Below are 21850 nucleotides of genomic sequence, written 5' to 3' on the forward strand. Positions count from 1 at the left end.
CTTGGAGACTCAAACCTGTCCTAGCATGATGAAGACCCTGTGTACATCAAGATATGTTTTCCACAAGTCGGAGTGGAAGATCTTCTGCTGTAGAGCTCTATTGAACACGTTTGCGATGAATGTGAACTCTGACTGCACCCCCAGACCTTCTCATCTCTCCTACATCACAACCTTACTTTCCTAACACCACTAGATGAATGTGCACAAACCTCCACAAAATCCTGAACATCTTCCCAGAACATTGAAGGTTTTTATAACAGCAAATTTGGACTTTACATAGCAATTCTATGGCCAGGTGTCCACCAGTTTTTGTTCTGGTAGTGTTTATTGTGAAGTGTTTATACTAAAAGCACTATTTATCTTCTATTACAGCATCTTTGAGAGTTTCTTTGAGAGAGAGAATTCATAGAAAGGAGTCCCCAGAATTAGTGCTTAGGAACAAACAGTGTTGTTCTGGATTTTACCCAGATGAGGATGGGTTCTTTTTGAAATCTGGTTCCTCTCAAGGTTTTCTTACTCCTTTATAAGGGGTTCCTTCATGGTGGTCACCACCTGCTCTATTCTATTACATTCCTTTTTTATTTGTATAACAATGCATTGTCCCAAAGCAGCTTTAAAGAAATAAATACTTAAATGTTTTTAAGGTCATAAATTTGTCCCCAGATCCCTAATGAGCGAACCAGTGGTGAAAGCAGTAGAGCAGAAACTCCCTAAGACTTCATAAGGAGGAAACCCTGAGAGGAACCAAACTTCAAAACCCCATCCACATCTTCAACACCAAATGTCCATTCATTATAGTTCCAAAGTTATGGTAGCAAACTTAATAACAACCCAAATAGATCTTCATGGTTCTCGAATTGGATTCTAATCTTTATGTGAAGAACTTCCTCAGGAGTAGCGAATGTGTTCTTCTTGAAGAGGGCACCATCCATCCAGGGCAGGTCCGAAAACATGACGGCTTGGTGGGATCTCAGTAGGATGAACAGCGCAAGAGGGAAAAAGAGTGAGAAACATGGATTATGAGCTGCACTTAATGTCAAGGAACAAGTCAGTAGTTCCCAAAGGAACTCTCCTCACACTGATGCACTGGTCTCGCAAGAAGGGTGGACTCGCATTTCTTGGCATCCCTCTTTTAAGTCAGGAGGTGTTAACGAAAGGTTGCATCTCTCTCCACCGGCACATCCAGCTTAGATCGATGGACTCATAAGGAATTAAACATGATGAGGGGTTTCTACAGGGAACTTGTTCACTCCTGGTGTGATGCAGCCCAAGGCCTAGCAGATGCATGATTTTGAGCGCGTGGTGCAGAAGTTCACACGCACACCTCGTGTATATTTAGAGGATTTAATGAAGCGTTCGCGTTTGCAGCAGGTCCTTCTGTGTTTCGGAATCAGACTGTGTAATTCGTTCAGACGTACTCAATCGGCGTTCGTTCGTTTTGAAAAAGCAATTTGAGACACATCACTAGCTGTTCAGCAGAGAGATGCGCCATGAGCAAAAGTATTAGTACACCAGGCTTTTTTACCGTTTCCGTGAATTCCGTTCTGTAGTTCTTACATTGTGTAAAGCTGCTTCGAGACAATTTCCATTGTGAAAAGCACTTCAACTCGAATTGAACCGAGTGTATCCTCGCCACGTGTAGAATGCATTTAATCAGTTGTGTGATTCAAATTGGTCACGAGAAGCATAAGTTCCTGAAGTAAACAAAAATGCTCTTTCTTCTATTGATTGGCTGCAGAAGAAAAAAAAAGGACATGCGCTCTATTAATATCTCAGCTCCAGCTGTTGCTGTGTGCATGTGTGTGTGTGTGTGTGTGTGTGTGTGTGTGTGTGTGTGTGTGTTTGCTTTTGTTGTAGATGAAGTATTGTGTAAAGCTGGCCGTCCACCCAGACTGGAATGTGCATACAGAGCACATCATCATCACCACCACCACCACCACCACCACCACCATCACCTGCTCTCTTATACAACTCGATTTACTTAGGGTTGTGTTTGTGCTCCGTCCGAAAAAAATCAATGCGCAAATTAAAGAGCAGTAAATCAGCATAATAAAACAAGACGACATCGAAAGACATGATCACCTTAGTAGCACTAAAAACCTAAATAACATCCGTATACACATTAGGGGTGTAGGAAAATATCGATGCACCCGAGCATCGCGATATTTTGTTTGCCGATACTGTATCGTTTCTCGCAAATCGCAACATCGATATAAAAAAAAAAAAAGATTCGTACAAGATTCATTGCATTTGTTTCGTTTTCAGTTTTAAATCCCGATCACTAGATAGATAGCAGTCTGATATGGCCGGGATTTAAACCCACAACCCACCGATTCAAAGTCCAATGCGCAAATTAAAGAGCATTAAAGCAGCATTAAAAAAACAAAACAAGACATGATCACCGTAATAGCACGAGAAAACCTTAAAGCTTAAATAACATTATTATACACATTAGGGGTGTAGGAATATATCAATACATATCGATCACATCACGATATTTTGTTTGTCGATACTTTATCCTTAAAAATCGCTATATCGATATTTTAAAAATTTATAATCATTTCACACAAGATTCATGCCATTTGTTTGGTTTTCAGTTTTAATCCTGACCACTGGATAGATATCGGTCTTCTCATCTCTGAACTTAAACAGTGAGAAGAAGTTCTAGCGTAAAGGCACGCTGCTAGTGTTAGCTTTAAAATCCATTCTTATAAAAACTTCCGCCTGAACTAGTAGCATGGATGGATGCTGTTTGTATGATGGACATCAGCCACATCAATGATTTGCTTCATGTTGATGCAGACACATTACCTGCTCTCTCTTGTATTATTCAAACTCTCTCTTGTCTTTTGTCAGTTGGATCTGATCACTGACCTGTTGGGGACGCCGTCTCTGGAGGCCATGAGGACGGCGTGTGAGGGAGCCAGAGCTCACATACTGAGAGGACCACATAAACAGGTATGTCCAATGATGCGTTCCATGAGATCTTTGCGATTTACGATACGCCGATTTTTTCAGATTTTGGTGCTCAGTCAGATCCCTGTGGTGCTGATACACCTCACATCTTCTGGAAAGATGTTCCACTAGATTTTGTTAAGATTTGTGTGACATTTATTGAGACACAAGGGTGTTTGTGAAGACAGGTACTGATATAGGGTGAGGTGAGGAGCAATCAGTGTTCACATTCATTCCAAATGGTCCGAAGGAGATCTTCCACTCCAACCCATGTAAAGCAGATCTTCATTGAGCTGGCTTTGTGCACAGGAGCATTGCCATGCTAGAGCAGGTTTGGGTCAGAACATTTCATGCTCCAGCATCGAATCACATCTTATACAATTGAGGGCCTCTAATTTTGTGGGAACACTTTGTAGAAGAACCAAATATGACTGGAAAAATCAGGTGTCCCAACAGCGATTTCTCTCTTCTTCAAGTGGCAAACTCTGAATAGTTGCACAGTGATGAGAAACAGCTGCGAGAGTCCTGGAGAACATCGGATTCATCCCGCCACAGGTCCTCGAACTCGGTTTATCGTCCGTCTGTTTGTGTGGAAGAGAGAAAGAGGGAGATGGAAGAACAATAATAATGCTTCTGTAAGAACTCATGCTTTTCTCAAACAGATGTTAGGATCAGCAAAATAACACTATTTGCTTCCTTGTCGGCGCTCGGTTTAAAAATAGCCGCATTTCTATTACCCATACCCATTACCCATATCACCCTGTCCCAGTATTCCCTCCTCAATTTCTTTCTTTCTTTTTTTTTTTTTGGAACGACAGTCAAATGATTGACAGCTGTTATTTTCCTGGTTGAGAAAGAAAAATAGGGGTGGGAATAAGAGACTGGGATTTTGTCTATTTATTATTTCTTTTTTTTGCTATTTTTGACAATTGCAAGGATCCTGGTGTGCAAACAAATAAAAAAAAAAAAATCCAATAAAGCACATCACATACAAATCAATGAAACCTCATTGGAACCTCCATCTGAATCCCATACAGACGGTCCACGAGTTACGGTGATTCAACTTTTCAACGATTTTATTTGATCTTACGATGACGATAGCGATACGTCAACACTGTACAAATATTGTGGGTTTTGTGCGGCAGGCTAGCGTAGCAGCGTACGTGCCCCCCTCCGCTCGTCCATACATATACAGGATATATATACAGTATGTATAGTTTATACTGTACAGTACCGTAAATTTGAACTTGACAAATTAATTGGTTTTGACGAATTTCGGCTTCCAATCCGGCGTCGTTATGAGACACGTGAGACTGCGCGCTGCACGGAGAGAGCTGTATTATATTTATTATTTATAATTGATGAATTATATACCGTATTTTCCGGACTATAAGCCGCTACTTTTTCCCCACGCTTTGAACCCGCGAATACGGCAGCAACCGGATCTGCACGCAGTGACACGGCAAACCAGGGTGATTTTTGTATTTCTTGGTTTTTATATTACATTATGGCGATGTTGCATATTACAGGACGTCACGATACACTCCTATAATCAGTGCGTTTCTCATATCGTACATTATACACACACAAGTGCTATTTGTGGTCCTTTTTTCTGTTCTAATAAGCTTTACTCTTCTGGGAAGATGTTCCACTAGTCAGGATCTAACGTAGCTGAGGTCAGGAGGCCTGGGGTGCAGTCAGAGTTCACATTCTTAATGTTCAATAAAGTCGAGGAGGTCAGATCTCAATAGCAGGAGATTTTCTGCTTCATCTTATGGAAAGCATGGCTTGGTGGCTTTGTGCACGTTGTGTCATGCTGGAGCAGATTTGGATTTGTGAAAGGAAAATTTCATGCCACAAGACAAACAATTGTGTCCAATCTCCAGGTTTGTGGGAACAGTTTAAGGAAGAAGCACATGTGGCTGGAAAGGAATCTTATTGTCAGGTGTCCCAATACTTTTGTCATTCAAGTGTATTTAATCTCTGAATTATAAAGAAATCTCCAGCTTTGCACATGTCGGCTTTGGTAACCAGCATTTCCTGTTAAGTGAAAAAGACTCAATCTGATATTTCTTAGCCGAGAAAATGCTGAGCTCAGCGTTTTGTAGCTTGTGTTCAGTCACACTCTTTCACTTTTTTTTTTTTTCTACTGGCAAGCAGATTTTCCAGGCCTTCGTCTTCTGAACCTGATACATGACTCCAGGGTGTGGGTGGACCTCAGTGCCTGCATGTTTTCTCCCTGTGTGTTCTGCCCTGCTCTGGGCTCTGGGCTCTGGGCTGTTATCTCGGCCCAGAGGTGGTCTTCACCCCTGATCTGCTCGAGTCCCTGAACTCTGTGTTTGTACAGTGTGTGTCTTGGCAGATATCGAAAACAGAAAAGTGCAGCTTGTGAAGAAATAACTCGAACAACCAATCTTTGTTCTCTTTCTTGTCTTTTTTTCACCTTTTTGTATTTATTTTTATTTCTTTTATGGGTAAAGTTGAAGTCTTTCGTTCTTTCGTTCTTTCGTTCTTTCGTTCTTTCGTTCTTTCGTTCTTTCTTTCTTTCTTTCTTTCTTTCTTTCTCCCTCTTCTTCCTTATTCTTCTTTCATGCCAGTTAATTCAGATTTTTCCTGTTTTTTTCTTTTCTTCTTCACCTTTTCGGTCTTTTATTTTTTTTCCCTCTTGTTTCTTGTTCTTTCCTGTCCTCCATCTCATCCTTTTCTCTTTGATTAGGTTTTTTTTTTTCTACGATCCTTTCTACTCTTCTTTCACTCACTTATTTGTCTGTTTCTTTTTCCTTGTTATTCTTTATCTTATCCACAGTCACCTTCTTCCTTTTTTTTTTAATTCTTGTTATTGAATGACTTCTTTATCTTCTTTTTCTTTTCCTCTCATTTTCATGCTTGGTGCCTTATTATTATTTATTATTATTATTATTATCATCATCATCATCATCATTATCATTATCATTATCATTATTATTATTATTATTATTATCATTATTATTATTATCATTATTATTATTATTATCATTATTATTATCATTATTATTATTATCATTATTATCATTATTATTATTATTATCATTTTTAATATTATTATTATTATTATTATCATTATTATTAGCATTATCATTATTATTATTATCATTATTATTATTATTATCATTATTATTATTATCATTATTATTATTATTATTATTATTATCATTTTTAATATTATTATTATTATTATTATCATTATTATTATTATTTATTATTATTATTATTATTATCATCATCATCATCATCATCATCATTATCATTATCATTATTATTATTATCATTATTATTATTATTATTATTATTATCATTATTATTATCATTATTATTATTATCATTATTATTATTATTATTATTATTATTATTATCATTATTATTATTATCATTATTATTATTATTATCATTATTATTATCATTATTATTATTATCATTATTATTATTATTATTATTATTATCATTATTATTATCATTATTATTATTATTATTATTATTATTATTATCATTATTATTATTATCATTATTATTATTATTATCATTATTATTATCATTATTATTATTATCATTATTATTATTATTATCATTATTATTATCATTATTATTATTATCATTATTATTATTATTATTATTTTTAATATTATTATTATTATTATCATTATTATTATTATTATCATTATTATTATTTTTATTATTATTATCATTATTATTATTATTATCATCATTATTATCATTATTTTTATTATTATTATTATTATTATTATTATTATTATTTTTAATATTATTATTATTATTATCATTATTATTATTATTATCATTATTATTATTTTTATTATTATTATCATTATTATTATTATTATCATCATTATTATCATTATTTTTATTATTATTATTATTATTATTATTATCATTATTATTATTATCATTATTATTATTATTATTATTATTATTATTATTTTTATTATTATTATCATTATTATTATCATTATTATTATTATTATTATTATTATTATTATTATTATCATAATTATTATTATTAATTAATTATTTTAATACATTTTTTTTTATTAAATTTAGTATTTTAACTACATCGTCATACTGTTAATTTTCTTTTCATTTATTTCATTCATTTCCTTTTTTTCCTAATTAATATTCGCCTTTTACTCTTTTCATTCCCTTTATTTTTTTTTGTTCTTTTTTCTGTTTTTTTTTTTTTATCTTTTTAATTTCTTTATGTATCTTAATCATATAAATAATCTCATCATTTTATTCTTCTCTTTTTCATCTTATTAAAGCCTTCGTCTTTATCTTCATCACTCAGAGTCTTTCTTGTGTTCTTCAGTTAGTTCTTTTTCTTCTTCTTCCTTTACTACGCCTTTCTACTCATCTTTCTCTTAATTATTTATCTGACTCATTATCTTCTTCTTCTTCTTCTTCTTTCCATTTATGATTATGAATTACTTCTTTGTCTTCTTTCACCTTTCGTCTGTTCTAATTTTCGCTTGTTCTTCTCCTGTGACTGGTCCCCTATATTTTTTTATTTGTATTTATTAATTTATTTTTATTTTTAATCGTCTGACCACAGAACAGTTTTCCACGTAGCCTCAGTACACTTTAGATGAGCTTTGGCCCAAAGAGGACGTCGTTTCCGGGGTGATGTTCACATATGGATTCTTCTTTGCATGTGATTGAACCTGGTGGTGTTTTGACAAACAGGGCATGTTTAAATGTGCATTATAGATTAGAATGGAATAGAATGAGATGTAGTACAGTATCAAATAAATGTAAGTGTCATTGCACATATTTTTTATTGCACAAGGCATTCGGCCGTTCGTGAAGCACATCTCCTGGTGTTCAGTGTCCTGTAGCGCAAGTTCAAAAAAGCAGCAGGATTTGTGAGGAATCCAGAGTGATTTCCAAACCTTTTTTTTTTCTTACTTTGGATCTATGCAGCTCTTAAAGAACAAGCAGGGGAGCACCAATAATCCATCCAGCATGATATTATGTACTGTAGATGATGAGAGAGTTGATGTTGAGGAACATAATTCTGAAATCGTTCATCTGTTTTTTCCAGACTTTTGTCACTTAGTCCCTCACTTTTTATTTGTTTATTTATTTATTTATTTATATATTTTTGTATTTTTTTTTTTGAGAGGTTGGATCGTACTTGCCGATAACCGATGAATCAACCGATCGTTTTTAAGTTCGAGTTCTGATCATGCAAATGTGCAAATGAAATAAATATGAATATATTCGTGAATAAATATAATTGATAAACGATCATTGAATATAAAATAGCGCTCTCCGTGCAGCGTCTCGTATACGGAAAAAAACAGCGAAGACTATCGGTGCGGATTTTTGCACAGTCGTTTAAACTATCGGTGCCAATTAATTGTCAAAAACCGATAATCGTTCGACCTCTAGTACGTTTCCTCAGTTTCACATCTGATATGTTTTACATTGTGTTTATTTGTACATTATACGAAGCGTCCCGACTTTTTTTTTTTATGTCTTTAAATGTACTATGATTGTGTGTGTGTGTGTGTGTGTGTGTGTGTGTGTGTGTGTGTGTGTGTGTGTGTGTGTGTTAGAGTGTGTGTGTGTGTGTGTGTGTGTTAGTGTGTGTTAGTGTGTGTTTATTGCTGGGTGTTGGCTCTGCAGTCCTCAGCAGCCTGCATAGAGAAAGCGATACAGAAGAACAGTAACTGCAGAGCAAGCACTACGGCACTCCACTTCCTGTCTTGAATCGACCCACCGCATGGCCACTGGTTCAGCACCATGCCTTTCTATCGCTTTTTCATTCTTTCTCTTTTTTTTTCTTTCTCTCCCCCTCTGTCTGTCGTTCTCTCTCACACGCACAAATGCTTGCTAAACTGGTGATTGTCATCTGAGCAAGACAAGGCCTTTTCACCCCACCCATTTTTTGTTTTCATGCAACCCCACACACACACACACACACACACACACACACACACACACACACACACACACTGACATTTGGCTGACCTTGTCATTCATCTCTCTCTCTCTCTCTCTCTCTCTCTCTCTCTCTCTCTCTCTCTCTCTCGTCTGCGTGAGCTCCGCAGACCTCAGTACAGGATGTTTTAATCACATCTATCGACTGCTGCTCTATTTAAAGCCGTTGTTCCGGAGGGTGTCTCTGGTGTGAAAAGGGAGGGACGGGATTAGATAGTTAACTCCACATCCACACACTGGGAACGCGGGGGTTATCACGTGTCACCGTGGCGACAAGGTGACGACGTGGGCGCTGACAAATCGTCGTTCTTGTTGCTCATCAGCTCTGAGGTGTGAATGACGTTCCTTCGAAGAAGCAGGAAAAACTGAATGGAGATTAGTGGTGAAGGCATTGCACTTTGAAACCAAAGGTTGTGAGTTCAAATCCCAGCACTAAGCTGCTACATTTGGGCCCCTGAGCAAAGCCCCTAACCTCATGGCTGCCCAGTTGTATGAATGGGATGAATGTATGTCACTCTGGATGATTGAACGGCTGGAGACAACTGCAAACTGGAACGTTTTCTTGAAGGTTTTCTATCCCAAGGTAGAAAGAGGCAATTTAAATATGTGACAAAACAACTTTTAGGTGCTACGTTGCTTCTCAGCTTATAAAACAGTACACGATTTAGACTCAAGATACCGATTATTGCCAGAAAAGCTGCTTTTCCTGCTTTTAAATCACTATTTCAAGTTCTTAAATGCATTTAGATGATTTTGTGCGTTCTTCTGAAAAAGAAAAGGGTGCCAAAATTTTGGAGCAGAAGCAGAAGAATGTTTGTGGACACGTTTTGTCTCCCTCTCCGTGTTATATTGACCTCCACTCTTTCCAGATGTTGTTGTTCTAGAATTTGTAAAGTTTTGTGGGTGTTGGTACAGTTGAGGAGACTCAGGGCGCAGTCAGCGTTCACATTCATCCCAACGCTGTTCAGTAGGTTTTGAGCTCTGTAGCAGATCTTCCACTCCAACTCATATAAAGCAGATCTTCATAGAGCTGGATTTGTGCACAGGAGCATCATCATGCTGGAACAGGTTCAGGTCTTTTAGGCTGACCTGACAGAGAAGTCAGGTGTCCCAATACTTTTGGCCATACAGTGTAGCTGCTTCTACAGTGTTTTACTTTTGTTACGAAATTATTTTACATCCGAGAACGACAGAAAGGATTTTAATAAAATAATGAAGGAAGGAAAGAAGGAAGGAAAAAGGAAGAAAGGAAAGACAAACAAGGTAAGAAGCAAAGAAAGGAAGGGAAGAAGGATGGAAGAAAGGAAGAAGGCAAGGAATAGAAGAAGGGAAGGAAGGAACGGAAGAAAGAAGGAAAGGAAGGGAAAAGGAAGAAAGGACAGAAAGAAGAGAAGAAGGAAAAAAGGAAGGAAGGACGAAGGGTAGAATTAAGGAAGAAAGGAAGTAGGCAAGGAATGGAAGAAGAAGGAAAGGACAGAAAGAATGAAAAAATTAATGGAAAAAGGGAGGGAGGTAGAGAGGGAGGAAGGAAGGAAGGGAAGAAGGGAAGAAATAAAGAAGCGAAAACGGAAGGAAGGGTAGAAGTAAGGAAGGTAAAAGAAAAGAAAGGAAGGACAAAAATGATGGAAGAAGGAAAGAAAAAAAGGGATGAAAGGAAAAAAGCAAGTGAAGGAAGAAAGGAAGGAAGGAAGGAAGGAAGGAAGGAAGGAAGGAAGGAAGGAAGGAAGAAAGGAAGGATGAAAAAGGGAGGAAAGAAGGAGGGATGAAAAAGGGAGGAGAGAAGGAGGGATGAAAAAGGGAGGAAAGAAGGAGGGATGAAAAAAAGAGGGGAATGAAGGAAGGAAGGATGAAAAAAAGAGGGGAATGAAGGAAGGAAGGATGGAAAAAAGAGGGGAATGAAGGAAGGAAGGATGAAAAAAAGAGGGGAATGAAGGAAGGAAGGGTGAAAAAAGGGAGGAAGGAAGGAAGGAAGGGTGAAAAAAGGGAGGAAGGAAGGAAGGAAGGATGAAAAAAGGGAGGAAGGAAGGAAGGAAGGATGAAAAAGGGAGGAAAGAAGGAAGGAAGGATGAAAAAGGGAGGAAAGAAGGAAGGATGAAAAAAAGGGAGGAAGGAAGAAAGGATGAAGGGTAGAAGTAAGAAAGGAAAAAGGGAAGGAAGGAAGGATGAAAAAGGGAAGGGTTTTTAATAATCTCAGTGATGCAGCCAGACTAATGAAGGAACTCTGAACACACAGAACTTTTCCTGTCTAAATATTGACACGTTTTGGGCTTAAGGCATCGATTCAGTCAAAACGTCTCCTGGTCAATACGACTAATCTTACAAAGCGTCAACACGACGTCTGCATTTTCAAAGTCAGTGTGTTGGAATGAGACTTAGACAGGATTAGATCTGCTGTGGACTTCTAATTATCTGTATGCATGAAACCCGGCTTAAAGTAAATAATTACACTGTCGAGTTAATGAATTTATTCATCACTTATTCTTAGGTTTTTTTTGGGTTGCTGAGATGCAGGAGTAGAAAATCCGTCTTTAACCAGGAGCCTCCACTGAACAGAAATTGAGGTTTCAGGAATCGGCTGATTTGCTGTTGACGGTTCGGGTCATGTGACGGAGTGTAGACGAGCAGGACATTGTTAAAGTCTCGCTCGAACTGAAACCTTATTGATCATGAAGAATGTCTGCTCCTTCTTCCCCAGACGTCCATCAACCAGAGTGGTGAGAGACAGAAAATAAAAAAGTCTCGAGATGAACTGAGGATTCTTCTTTTTTTGGTCACTTCAGGTTTTGTGATGTAGGTGAGGAATGGAAGAGTCGCATCAGGAGTTGAGGATGAGTTCTGGGTGAATCTTGAGGTTTTTGTCTCAGGGAGTGAGCCATTGACACCGGATTGCTCACGAGGGAGGGAGGGAGGGAGGGAGGGAGGAGAGAGAGAGAGAGAGAGAGAGAGAGAGAGAGAGAGAGAGAGAGAGAGAGAGAGCTAGCTAGCTAGCTAGCTTTTAGAGAGCTTGAAAGAAAGCTGTTAGGATCAGTCCAGAGAAAGAGAGAGAGGGAGAGCGGGAGATTTCTTAGGGTCAATTGAGAGAGCGAAAGAGAACGAGCTCTATGCATCAGTTACAAGAGAGAGAGATGGGGAGAGAGAGAGAGAGAGAGAGAGAGAGAGAGAGAGAGAGAGAGAGAGAGAGAGAGAGAGAGAGAGAGAGATATGTTAGGCTGTAGAGCTTCTCATGAACTATTGTACAGAAGAGAAGCAGGTTGTATGGTGGCTCGTGGATTCTCTGCTCCTCGTTATCTCCTGCACCACCTGGGTTCTGTGTGTGGGAAAAGCCACTAAGTTATCCAGAGACAGATGTGTTGCCAAGGTCTTGTTGTTTTTCTCAAAGAGCCGGCGGCGTGATCACGTTTCCACACACACACACACACACACACACACACACACACACACACACACACACACACACACACACACACACACACACACACACACACACTCAGCAACCCTGGTCTGCAGCAGAGGGTGGGCTGATGGTCAGAAGATGGACTGTGTAACTCCTACTCCGGTGGGTATGGAAAGCAGAGGAGTTTCGGGTATTTAGAACCGGGGCAGATGTGGCCTCCCAGGTGGACACTGTGTGTGTGTGTGTGTGTGTGTGTGTGTGTGTGTGTGTGTGTGTGTGTGTGTGTGTGTGGGGCCTCATCCTTTCATGTTTTTCCCAACTTTAAGGCGCAGATGGCTGCCTGACCTTCTCCGTAACCCCCAGCGGTGCGTCGGTGTAACTAGCCGCACTAGCGCAGGCCAATATTCCCGGGCTGGTGGTTCAGGACATGCAGAAGATTTCCCACTGTCCTGAAAACAAAAGCGTCAGCAGAAAACCGAACGTGCCTCGTGAAGGTTTTCATTCCGAGATCACTCCTTCATTTCTACACCATTTCAGCTTCTATTAATGAAGGAGAAGAAAACCTTCCTGTGATGGCACGAGGAAGAAACCTTCCCTCATGTATACTACACACGTTTTTCATGGGTTCTTGACGTTTTGGGGGGGGGGGGGGGTTTGATTATACGTAGGTCACATGACCATATGTTGAAATACAGTATAGGTGGTGGCTTAGTGGATAAGAAGCATTCTGAAGGTCATAAGGTTAAATCCCAGCCACACCAAGCTGCCACTCCTGGGCCCCTGCGCAAAGGCCCTTTATGCCATATATGTCATGATGAGCTCCACTCTTCTGGGAAGATGTTCCATTAGATTTTGTGGAGAATTGTGCAGATTCCTTCAAGCACAAGGGTGTTGGTGAAGTCAGGTACTGATGTAGGTCAGGTGAGGTGAGGAGGCCTGGGGTGCAGTCAGACTGCCGCCGACTTCCTGCCACCTTCCCAACAGCATCTGGGGATTAATGTGGAATGAGATGTTCAAAAAGCACACAACTCTGCTGCTTCCAAATCTCGGTATGACACTTTAGCCTTCAAAAACACCCATCTCTCTATTTCTGCCTTTCAGCCTAGATATCCGTTACACCACACACACACACACACACACACACACGAAACTGCCTTGTGCCCCTTACACACACACACACACACACACACACACACACACACACACACACACACACACACACTCCACTCCACACTCTCTCGCCCCTTACACGCACACACACAAACACTCCACTCCACACTTTTGCCCCTTTCAGACACACACACACACACACACACACACACACACACACACACACACACACACACACACACTCCACTCCACACTCTTGCCCCTTTCATACACACACACACATACACGAAACTGCCTTGTGCCCCTTACACACACACACACACACACACACACACACACACACTCCACTCCACACTCTCTCGCCCCTTACACGCACACACACACACACACACACACACACACACACACACACACACACACACACACACACTCCACTCCACACTCTTGCCCCTTTCATACACACACACACACATACACGAAACTGCATTGCGCCCTTTACACACACACTACACTCCACACTCTCCCCTTAGACACACTCTTGCCCGTTACACACACACACACACACACACACACACACACACACACACACACACACACACACAATCACCTCACACACACTTTCACTTATGCACAGAGAGCAGCCTGTTTAACTTAACTCATTTCACATTTTACCAGTGCTGTTGTCTTTTAGAACACACACACACACACACACACACACACACACACACACACACACACACACAGAGTACACTAAGAGCACTGGGTGGATGTATGTGAACACAAACACATTATTAGGGCTGAACATAGAAAATCTTCTGAATTTAGCGGCTCTTTACTTTCACTTGGGCTCAGACATGATGCACTTTCTTTCTTTCTTTCTTTTTTTCTTTCATTTATTCATTTATTCATTTATTCATTTATCCTTTTTATTCATAATTGCATGTATTTGTTCATCTATTCATTCGATCCTTTTCATTTATTCAGTCTTGCATTCTTTTGTTCATTCATTCATTTATCCTTTCATTCTAGTGCTTGTTCATTCATTCATTCTTGCACTTATTCATTCGTTCGTTCGTTTATTCGTTTGTTAATTTGTTCTTTATTTTGTTTATTAGTTTCTTCATTCTTTTATTTATTTGTTTGCTTAGTCATTTGTTCATTCATTCTTTCCTTCATTTGGGTCTTCATTTGTTTGTTCATGCTGTCATTTATTTGTTTCATTCCTTCATTCAAACGTTCATTTTTTTGTTTATTCATTCGAGCGTTCATCTGTTCGTTTGACAATTTATTTCTTCTTTCATTCATTTGTTCTTTCGTTCATCTATTCGTAGTTAAAATTAATCTGCTGGTTTCTGAAGTCGGTTTATTGGAATGTGTTAATAAATGCTTGATGTCCCACTTTAGATGCAGATATTTGGCTTAATAGACACATGCAGTGAAACCAAACTGTGTTTCTAGTCTCAGCACCAAATTGCTGGAAGTGTGTGTGTGTGTGTGTGTGTGTGTGTGTGTGTGTGTGTGTGTGTGTGTGTGTGTGTGTGTTGAGTTAGATGACTCCCTCAGCCAGTAATGTGAGGGTGGAATGTGTCAGAGTGGAGCTGGAAGCCCATGCTGATGATGCTGTGCGTCGGCTTTCCTGACTCATCATTAGTTTAATTGAGCTTTCTGATCACGAGGCCTGGAGAGCTCCTCATCCTTCTCTTCATCTGCCTGAAACCTCGGGTTAAAGTCTCGGGTTAATCCTAATCTAATTCCTGCTAACACAAGGGCACCACAGAGCAACACACCCACAGTGTCCAAACATTCTTACAGCTTGCCTTGTTGCCCTGTTGCCTTGTTGCCCTGTTGTACGCACATAAATGGCCTTGCTCGCTATTTTCATACTTTCCATTATATCTCAGTCCCGAAGGTGTCGTCTCGGTCTAGAACACTCATTCCTTCACGTCCTCTTTGCTTCATCTCTCTGCTTTTCTCCCCAGGCTCTCTGCTTGGTCAGACTTCTCCTGACGAGTTTAAATCACCAGCCAGCACTTGTGTCTTTTCTCTAAACAACACCCCCCACCACCACCATGTAGTCAGGGAAAACAAACGATTACCGCTGGGCTTTTTTTTTAATCAGTGCTGCAGGCGAGCAGACGCGAGGCGAGGTAGCCGGGTGGGCGGAGGAGATAATTAGACAGGGTTAAAAATAACCCCGGCTCATTGTTGGTGCTGTCCCACATCCTCCTCTGCTATCAGCACACACATCACTGCCTGTCAGGACAAACCATAACGTACCAGACAGTCTGCGGCCCGAGCACCATTCACTGTCCTGAACCGTCTGAGGAACGTCTGCAAGGGTTTCTATGAAGAACGGTTGGAAGATGTAAAAACAGACTGAATAAAAGGAAGAATGGAAGAAAGACAGAAAGGAAGGATGGATGATAGGTGGAAAGGGGAGGGGGGAAGAGAAAAGGCCAGAAGTAAGGAGCAATGGCAGAAAAATAAAGGGGGGGGGTTAAAGAAGACTGAAAGAAGGAAGATGTACTGTAAAGACAGATAGAAGGGAAAAAATGGGGAAAAAAGTTGAAAAGAAGAAAAGAAGTAGAAAAAAGGAAGAAAAGATGTAATGGGAGGGAAGAAGACAGGAAAGAGAAAGGTAAAAAAAAATAATGAAAGAAAAATGGAAAAGAAGACTAAAAGGAACAAATGGAGGAAAGGATGGAGGAAAAGAAGAAATGTATAGTGGGGGAACAAAGACAGGGAAGGCTGAAAGGAAGGATAAGTGGTAAGAAAAAAGAAGAAAGAAAGGAAGTAAGATAGATGAGGAACACTAAAAGGAGAAAAGAGAAGGATGGAGGGAAAATTGGAAAGAAAAAAGGCAGAATCACATCGCAAACAAGCCGGACAGTCGGCTGCTTGAGCTCCATTCACTGTCTCAAACCGGCTGGAGAATCTTCTGCAGCATTTCATACATTCATAATTCGATTTTAAAGATCTCCAGGAGCTCCTGCAGCACTGATAATGGGAGGCGTGTAATTGGTAGCAGTATGACGGCATTAATTGGCTTCATAATTATGAAGGAACTCTGCGTTCATGTGCATATCAGGTTCATCAGATTCATGATTTACTCTTATTAACCTCTAGTTAATATAATTTACGTGCACGCACATTTACTTGAGAAGAATTATGGATGGCTGGATGGAGAGGGAGAGAGGAAGTAAGAATATGGATGGATGGATGGATGAATGGAGAGGGAGAGAGGAAGTGAGAATATGGATGGATGGATGGATGGATAGATAGATGGGTGGATGGATTGATGGATGGATATATAGGTGGAGAGTGAGTGAGGGTTGGGATGGATGTATGAGGGGAGGGACGAAGAGAGGGAGTGAGGATTGGGAAAGATGGATGAGGGAGGGAGGGAGGGAGGGAAAAGATGGATGGATGGATAAATGGATGGATGGAGTGAGGATAGGGATAGATGGATGGGGGAAGGAGAGTGGGAGTGAGGGTTGGGATAGATGGATGGAGGAAGGGTCGGGATTGGTGGATGGATGTATGAACGGATGGATGGGGAGGGAGGGTTGGAATGGATGGGGAGGGAGGGTAGTGATGGGATGGATGGATGGATGGATTCATAGGGGAGGGGGACTGAGGGTTGGGATGGATTGATGAATGGATGAATGGATCGATAGATAAAAGGGAGTGAGGGTTGGAATGCATGGATGTATGAGGCAGGAGCAAAAGAAGAAAGACAGAAAGGGGGAGGATTGGAAAGACTGAAAGGAAGGCAGGGAGGAAAGGCGGGAAGAAAAAATGATGTAAAAAAGACAGAAAGAAGGTAAGAACAAACAAAAGTTGGAAAGGAAAGGAGAAAAAGAAGAAAGAAGGAAGGAAAGGTTGAAAGGGAGGGAAAAGACAGAAAAGGCTTAAAGATAGAAAGTGATGAATGGCAAGAAGACAAAAAAGGAAAGGAACAAAAGAAGGAAATAAAGAAGGATGAGAAGAAAGATACAGAAAAGGAGAACAGGAAGGAGAGGAAGAATAAAGAAAAAACAGGTGGAAATCAAACAAAAGGGGGACACTGGAAAATAAAAGAGAGAAAGGGAGGAAAAAAGAAAGTATAAAGGAAAGGCTGAAATGAAAGACAGGAAAGGCTTAAAGGTAGGAAGGTATAAAAGGTACAAGATACAAAGATACAAAGGCAGAAGGAAAGATGGAAAGAAAGAAAGGGAGGATTTTGTTGGCGCTCCAGGAGCTTCTTCAGCACTGAGTTAAATGGCTTCATAATTTTGGAGGAACTCTTATTAACCCTCACTGTGTTTTTTCCATCCAGTGACGTCCAGCTTTGATTCTGGATTCAGAAGGTTTATTATTATTTATTATTTGCATTTTGTTGAATTATATCTTCTTTTTTCTCTCTCTTTCCACAGCCGTCCCTTCCTGTCCTTTACACCCTGTCCAGTCAGGCAACCCATGAGGCAGTTCACCTGCTCTGCAGGATGCTGGTCTTTGACCCGGTAAGTGCAACTTAGCATGAAACATTAACCTTGTGGTGTTCATACGACTGAGCAGTGATGGGGTTAAGGGCCTTGCTTATGGGGCCCAAGAGTATGGCTGGGATTTGAATATGACCTTCAGATTGAGAGTCTAATCCCTTCACTCTGGCAGACTTTCCTTCTAATCACAGGAAAGGGCTCAGAGTCGATCCTTGATGCAGTCTGTTGTTCCTACTGCACACTTCACTGCTGTCACACTGTCCTCATACATGTCCTGCACCACACTCACATACTTCTCTGACACACCTGACTTCCTCATACAATACCACAACTCCTCTCTTCACCCTTTCATACACTTTCCCTAAATCCACAAACACACAATGCAACTTCTTCTGTCCTTCTCTATACTTCTCCATCAACATTCTCTAAGCAAATAATGCATCTGTGGTGCTCTTCCTCGGCATGAAACCATACTGTTGCTCGAAGATGGTCACCTCTTCTCTCAGCCTGGCTTCCACTACTCTTTCCCATAACTTCATGGTGTGACTGATCAACTTAATTCCCCTGTAGTTACTGCAAGTCTGCACATCTCCATCTTTAGCTGTTGCTTTCTATGCAGAACTCATAATGTCCCAGATATTTCAGGAAGATATAAAGGTTTAGTTTGTGATCACTGTTTCTCTGTGCAGTCGAAGAGGATCTCAGCTAAAGATGCTCTGGCTCACCCGTACCTGGATGAAGGACGCCTGCGCTACCACACCTGCATGTGTAAATGCTGCTACACCACGTCGTCTGGTCGAGTTTACACCAGCGACTTCGAGCCCGTCACCAACCCCAAGTTCGACGACGGCTTCGAGAAAAATCTGACATCAGTGCGGCAGGTCAAAGGTACAGTCTCTCCCTCGTTCTCCTCTATTTCTTCCTTCATTCTTCCCTTTTTATGCAGTAATCGCTCCTTCCTTCCTTATTTCCTTCATTTCTCACTGCTTCACTTTTTCCTTCCTTCTCTCCTTCCTTATTTCTTTAATTGCACCTTCCTTACTTATTTCACTCATTCCTCCTTATTCTTCCTCCTTTCTTCCTTCATTCCACATTCAAATCATTAATTGCTCCTTATTTTCTCCTTTCTTCACTCGTTCGTTCCTTCTTTCATTCATGCATTCATTCCTCATTAATCACTCCTTCACTGTTTTATAACTTTCTATCTTCCTTCTTTTCTTCCTTCCTTCATTTCCTCCTTACTTAATAAATTCCTCATGAATTACCCATTTCTTTCTTTCTTTCTTTCTTTCTTTCTTTCTTTCTTTCTTTCTTTCTTTCTTTCTTTCTTTCTTTCTTTCTTTCTTTCTTTCTGACACTTTCTTCTTGTCTTCTTGTCCACTTTTTTCTTGTATTTCTATTGTCATTTTCTTTTGTCTCTCTCTCTCTCTCTCTCTCTCTCTCTCTCTCTCTCTCTCTCTCTCTCTCTCTTTCTCTCTCTCTCTCTCTCTTTCTCTCTCTCTCTGTCATTGTTTTGGGTGTAAATGGATTGGCACAGGGAGCTTGTACACATCATGCCATTATGTGGTAATATGTGCTCTTCCTGTGCTGCTTGGTCTCCCACTGCTGCTGTTTGTTTTTCTCCTCCTCTCTTTGAGGGCTTCTCTCCGCAGTGTCCTTTTCTCAGCAGTGTCCTTTTCTCAGCAGTGTCCTTTTCTCAGCAGTGTCCCTCCCTCAGCAGTGTCCCTCCCTCAGCAGTGTCCCTCCCTCAGCAGTGTCCTTCCCTCAGCAGTGTCCTTCCCTCAGCAGTGTCCCTCCCTCAGCAGTGTCCTTTTCCTAGCAGTGTCCCTCCTTCAGCAGTGTCCCTCCTTCAGCAGTGTCCCTCCTTCAGCAGTGTCCCTCCTTCAGCAGTGTCCCTCCTTCAGCAGTGTCCCTCTCTCAGCAGTGTCCCTCTCTCAGCAGTGTCCCTCTCTCAGCAGTGTCCCTCCCTCAGCAGTGGTCTTTCACTTTGAGCGGCTGTCAAAAGCAATCGGTTTAAAATAGCCCTGCTCTTACTCCTCCTTCCTCTTCCTCATGGCCTGCATGTTCTGTGTGAGTGCTGGATTAGCGAGGCTGGACGCCACACGCCTGGTGACCGAAAGCACATTAGGCCATGTAGCTATGTGAGGCAGAGGAGAGGAGAGGAGAGGAGAGGAGACGAGACAAGGAAAGGAGAGGAGGAGAGGAGGAAAGGAGGAGAGGAGAAAAGGAGAGGAGGAGAGGAGAGGAAAGGAGAGGAGAAAAGGAGAGGAGGAGAGGAGAGGAGAGGAGAGGAGGGGAAAGGAGAGGAGAAAAGGAGAGGAGAGGAGAGGAGAGGAGAGGAGAGGAAGGGAAAGGAGAGGAGAGGAGAGGAGAGGAGAGGAGGGGAAAGGAGAGGAGAAAAGGAGGAGAGGAGAGGAGAGGAGAGGAGAGGAGGGGAAAGGAGAGGAGAAAAGGAGAGGAGGAGAGGAGAGGAGAGGAGAGGAGAAAAGGAGAGGAGGAGAGGAGAGGAGAGGAGAGGAGAGGAGAGGAGAGGAGAGGAGGGGGCAGTTTGAGGCAGTTTGTGTGTATAAGCAGCAGGACATTAGCCAGTTTTTCATGTTCTTTAGATCCTGAGGATTTGAAGGCTGTAAATTTTATACACTTTTATTAACACAAAAAATGCATTTTAATTCCTTTAATATAATAATTATTATTATAATTTATTCATATATATATATATATATAATATTTTCTTTCTTCATTAATCACTCCTTTCTTCATTCCTTCGTTTCTTAATTATTTTCTAATCAATGATTCATTCATTCATTTATTCCTACTCTGCATTTCTATCCATTTTTTCTTTTTCTTCCTTAATCACTTCTTCATTCTTTCCTTCATTTCTCAATAATCACTTTTTTAGCCTTGCCTTCCTTCCTTTATTTTTTATTAATCCTTCCTTCCTTCCTTCCTTCCTTCCTTCCTTCCTTCCTTCCTTCCTTCCTTCCTTCCTTCCTTCCCTTCTTCCTTTCTTCAATTATTAATCACTACTTCCTTCCTTTATTTTTTATTAATCCTTCCTTCCTTCCTTCCTTCCCTTCTTCCTTCCTTCAATTATTAATCACTACTTCCTTCCTTTATTTTTCATTAATCCTTCCTCCCTTTGTTACTTCTTTCGTTCCTTCCTTTCTTATTAATCACTCCTTCATTCCCTCATTTTCTCGCTTTCTTTCTTTTTCTTTTTTTTATGCTTTCTTTTTTTTCCTGCTTTCCTTGCTTCCTTCCTTCCTTCCTTCCTTTATTCTTGCCTTACTTTCTTTATTTTTCATGAATCCTTCCTTCCTTCCTCCCTTCCTTATTTCCTTCCTTTCTTAATAATCACTTCTTTATTCCTTTTTTCTTCATTCTTGCTTACACTGTATTTCTTTCTTTCTTTCTTTCTTTCTTTCTTTCTTTCTTTCTTTCTTTCTTTCTTTCTAGCAAGGATTTTATTTATTTTTGTGGTTATGCTATAACTAGGAATGTGATCAGCACAATTTTCTTTTCATCTTATAATCCTCCCCGTCTTGTGTTTTTTTTTCCCTTCACACAGAGATCATTCATCAGTTCATCCTGGAGCAGCAGAAGGGGAACCGGGTACCTTTATGTATAAATCCCCAGTCCGCTGCTTTCAAAAGCTTTATTAGGTAAGATGCTGATGTTTTATATTTTTCCCCAGAAGAGGGAGCTATTGTCTCAGTGCCTGAGTTAGAGAGAAAGTGAGTTACACTATATTATATGGACAAAAATATTGGGACACCAGACTTTTCCAGCCATATGTGGTTCTCCACAATTGTATCTGACATCTTTGGATTGAAATTTTCTGTGCACAAAGCCGGCTCCTTGAAGATCTGCTTTACATGGGATCGAGTGGAAGATCTCCTCCTATAGAGCTATAAAC

The 21850-nt window shown here is 40.2% G+C and overlaps 1 protein-coding gene across 1 annotated transcript in view; it reads left to right on the top strand.

Annotated features, from left to right (window-relative positions):
• nlk2 (nemo-like kinase, type 2) overlaps window positions 1-21850 on the top strand; it is a 74599-nt gene that overhangs the window by 47465 nt on the left and 5284 nt on the right. The window contains exons 7-10 of the mRNA XM_083547994.1: window positions 2857-2958; window positions 17869-17955; window positions 18624-18822; window positions 21503-21596. Of these exons, the coding sequence (XP_083404120.1) occupies window positions 2857-2958; window positions 17869-17955; window positions 18624-18822; window positions 21503-21596 (482 nt within the window). The remainder of the gene's footprint in view (window positions 1-2856; window positions 2959-17868; window positions 17956-18623; window positions 18823-21502; window positions 21597-21850) is intronic.

The sequence above is a fragment of the Silurus aristotelis genome (assembly GCF_946808225.1).
Source record: "Silurus aristotelis genome assembly, chromosome: 8".
Lineage (NCBI taxonomy): Eukaryota > Metazoa > Chordata > Actinopteri > Siluriformes > Siluridae > Silurus > Silurus aristotelis.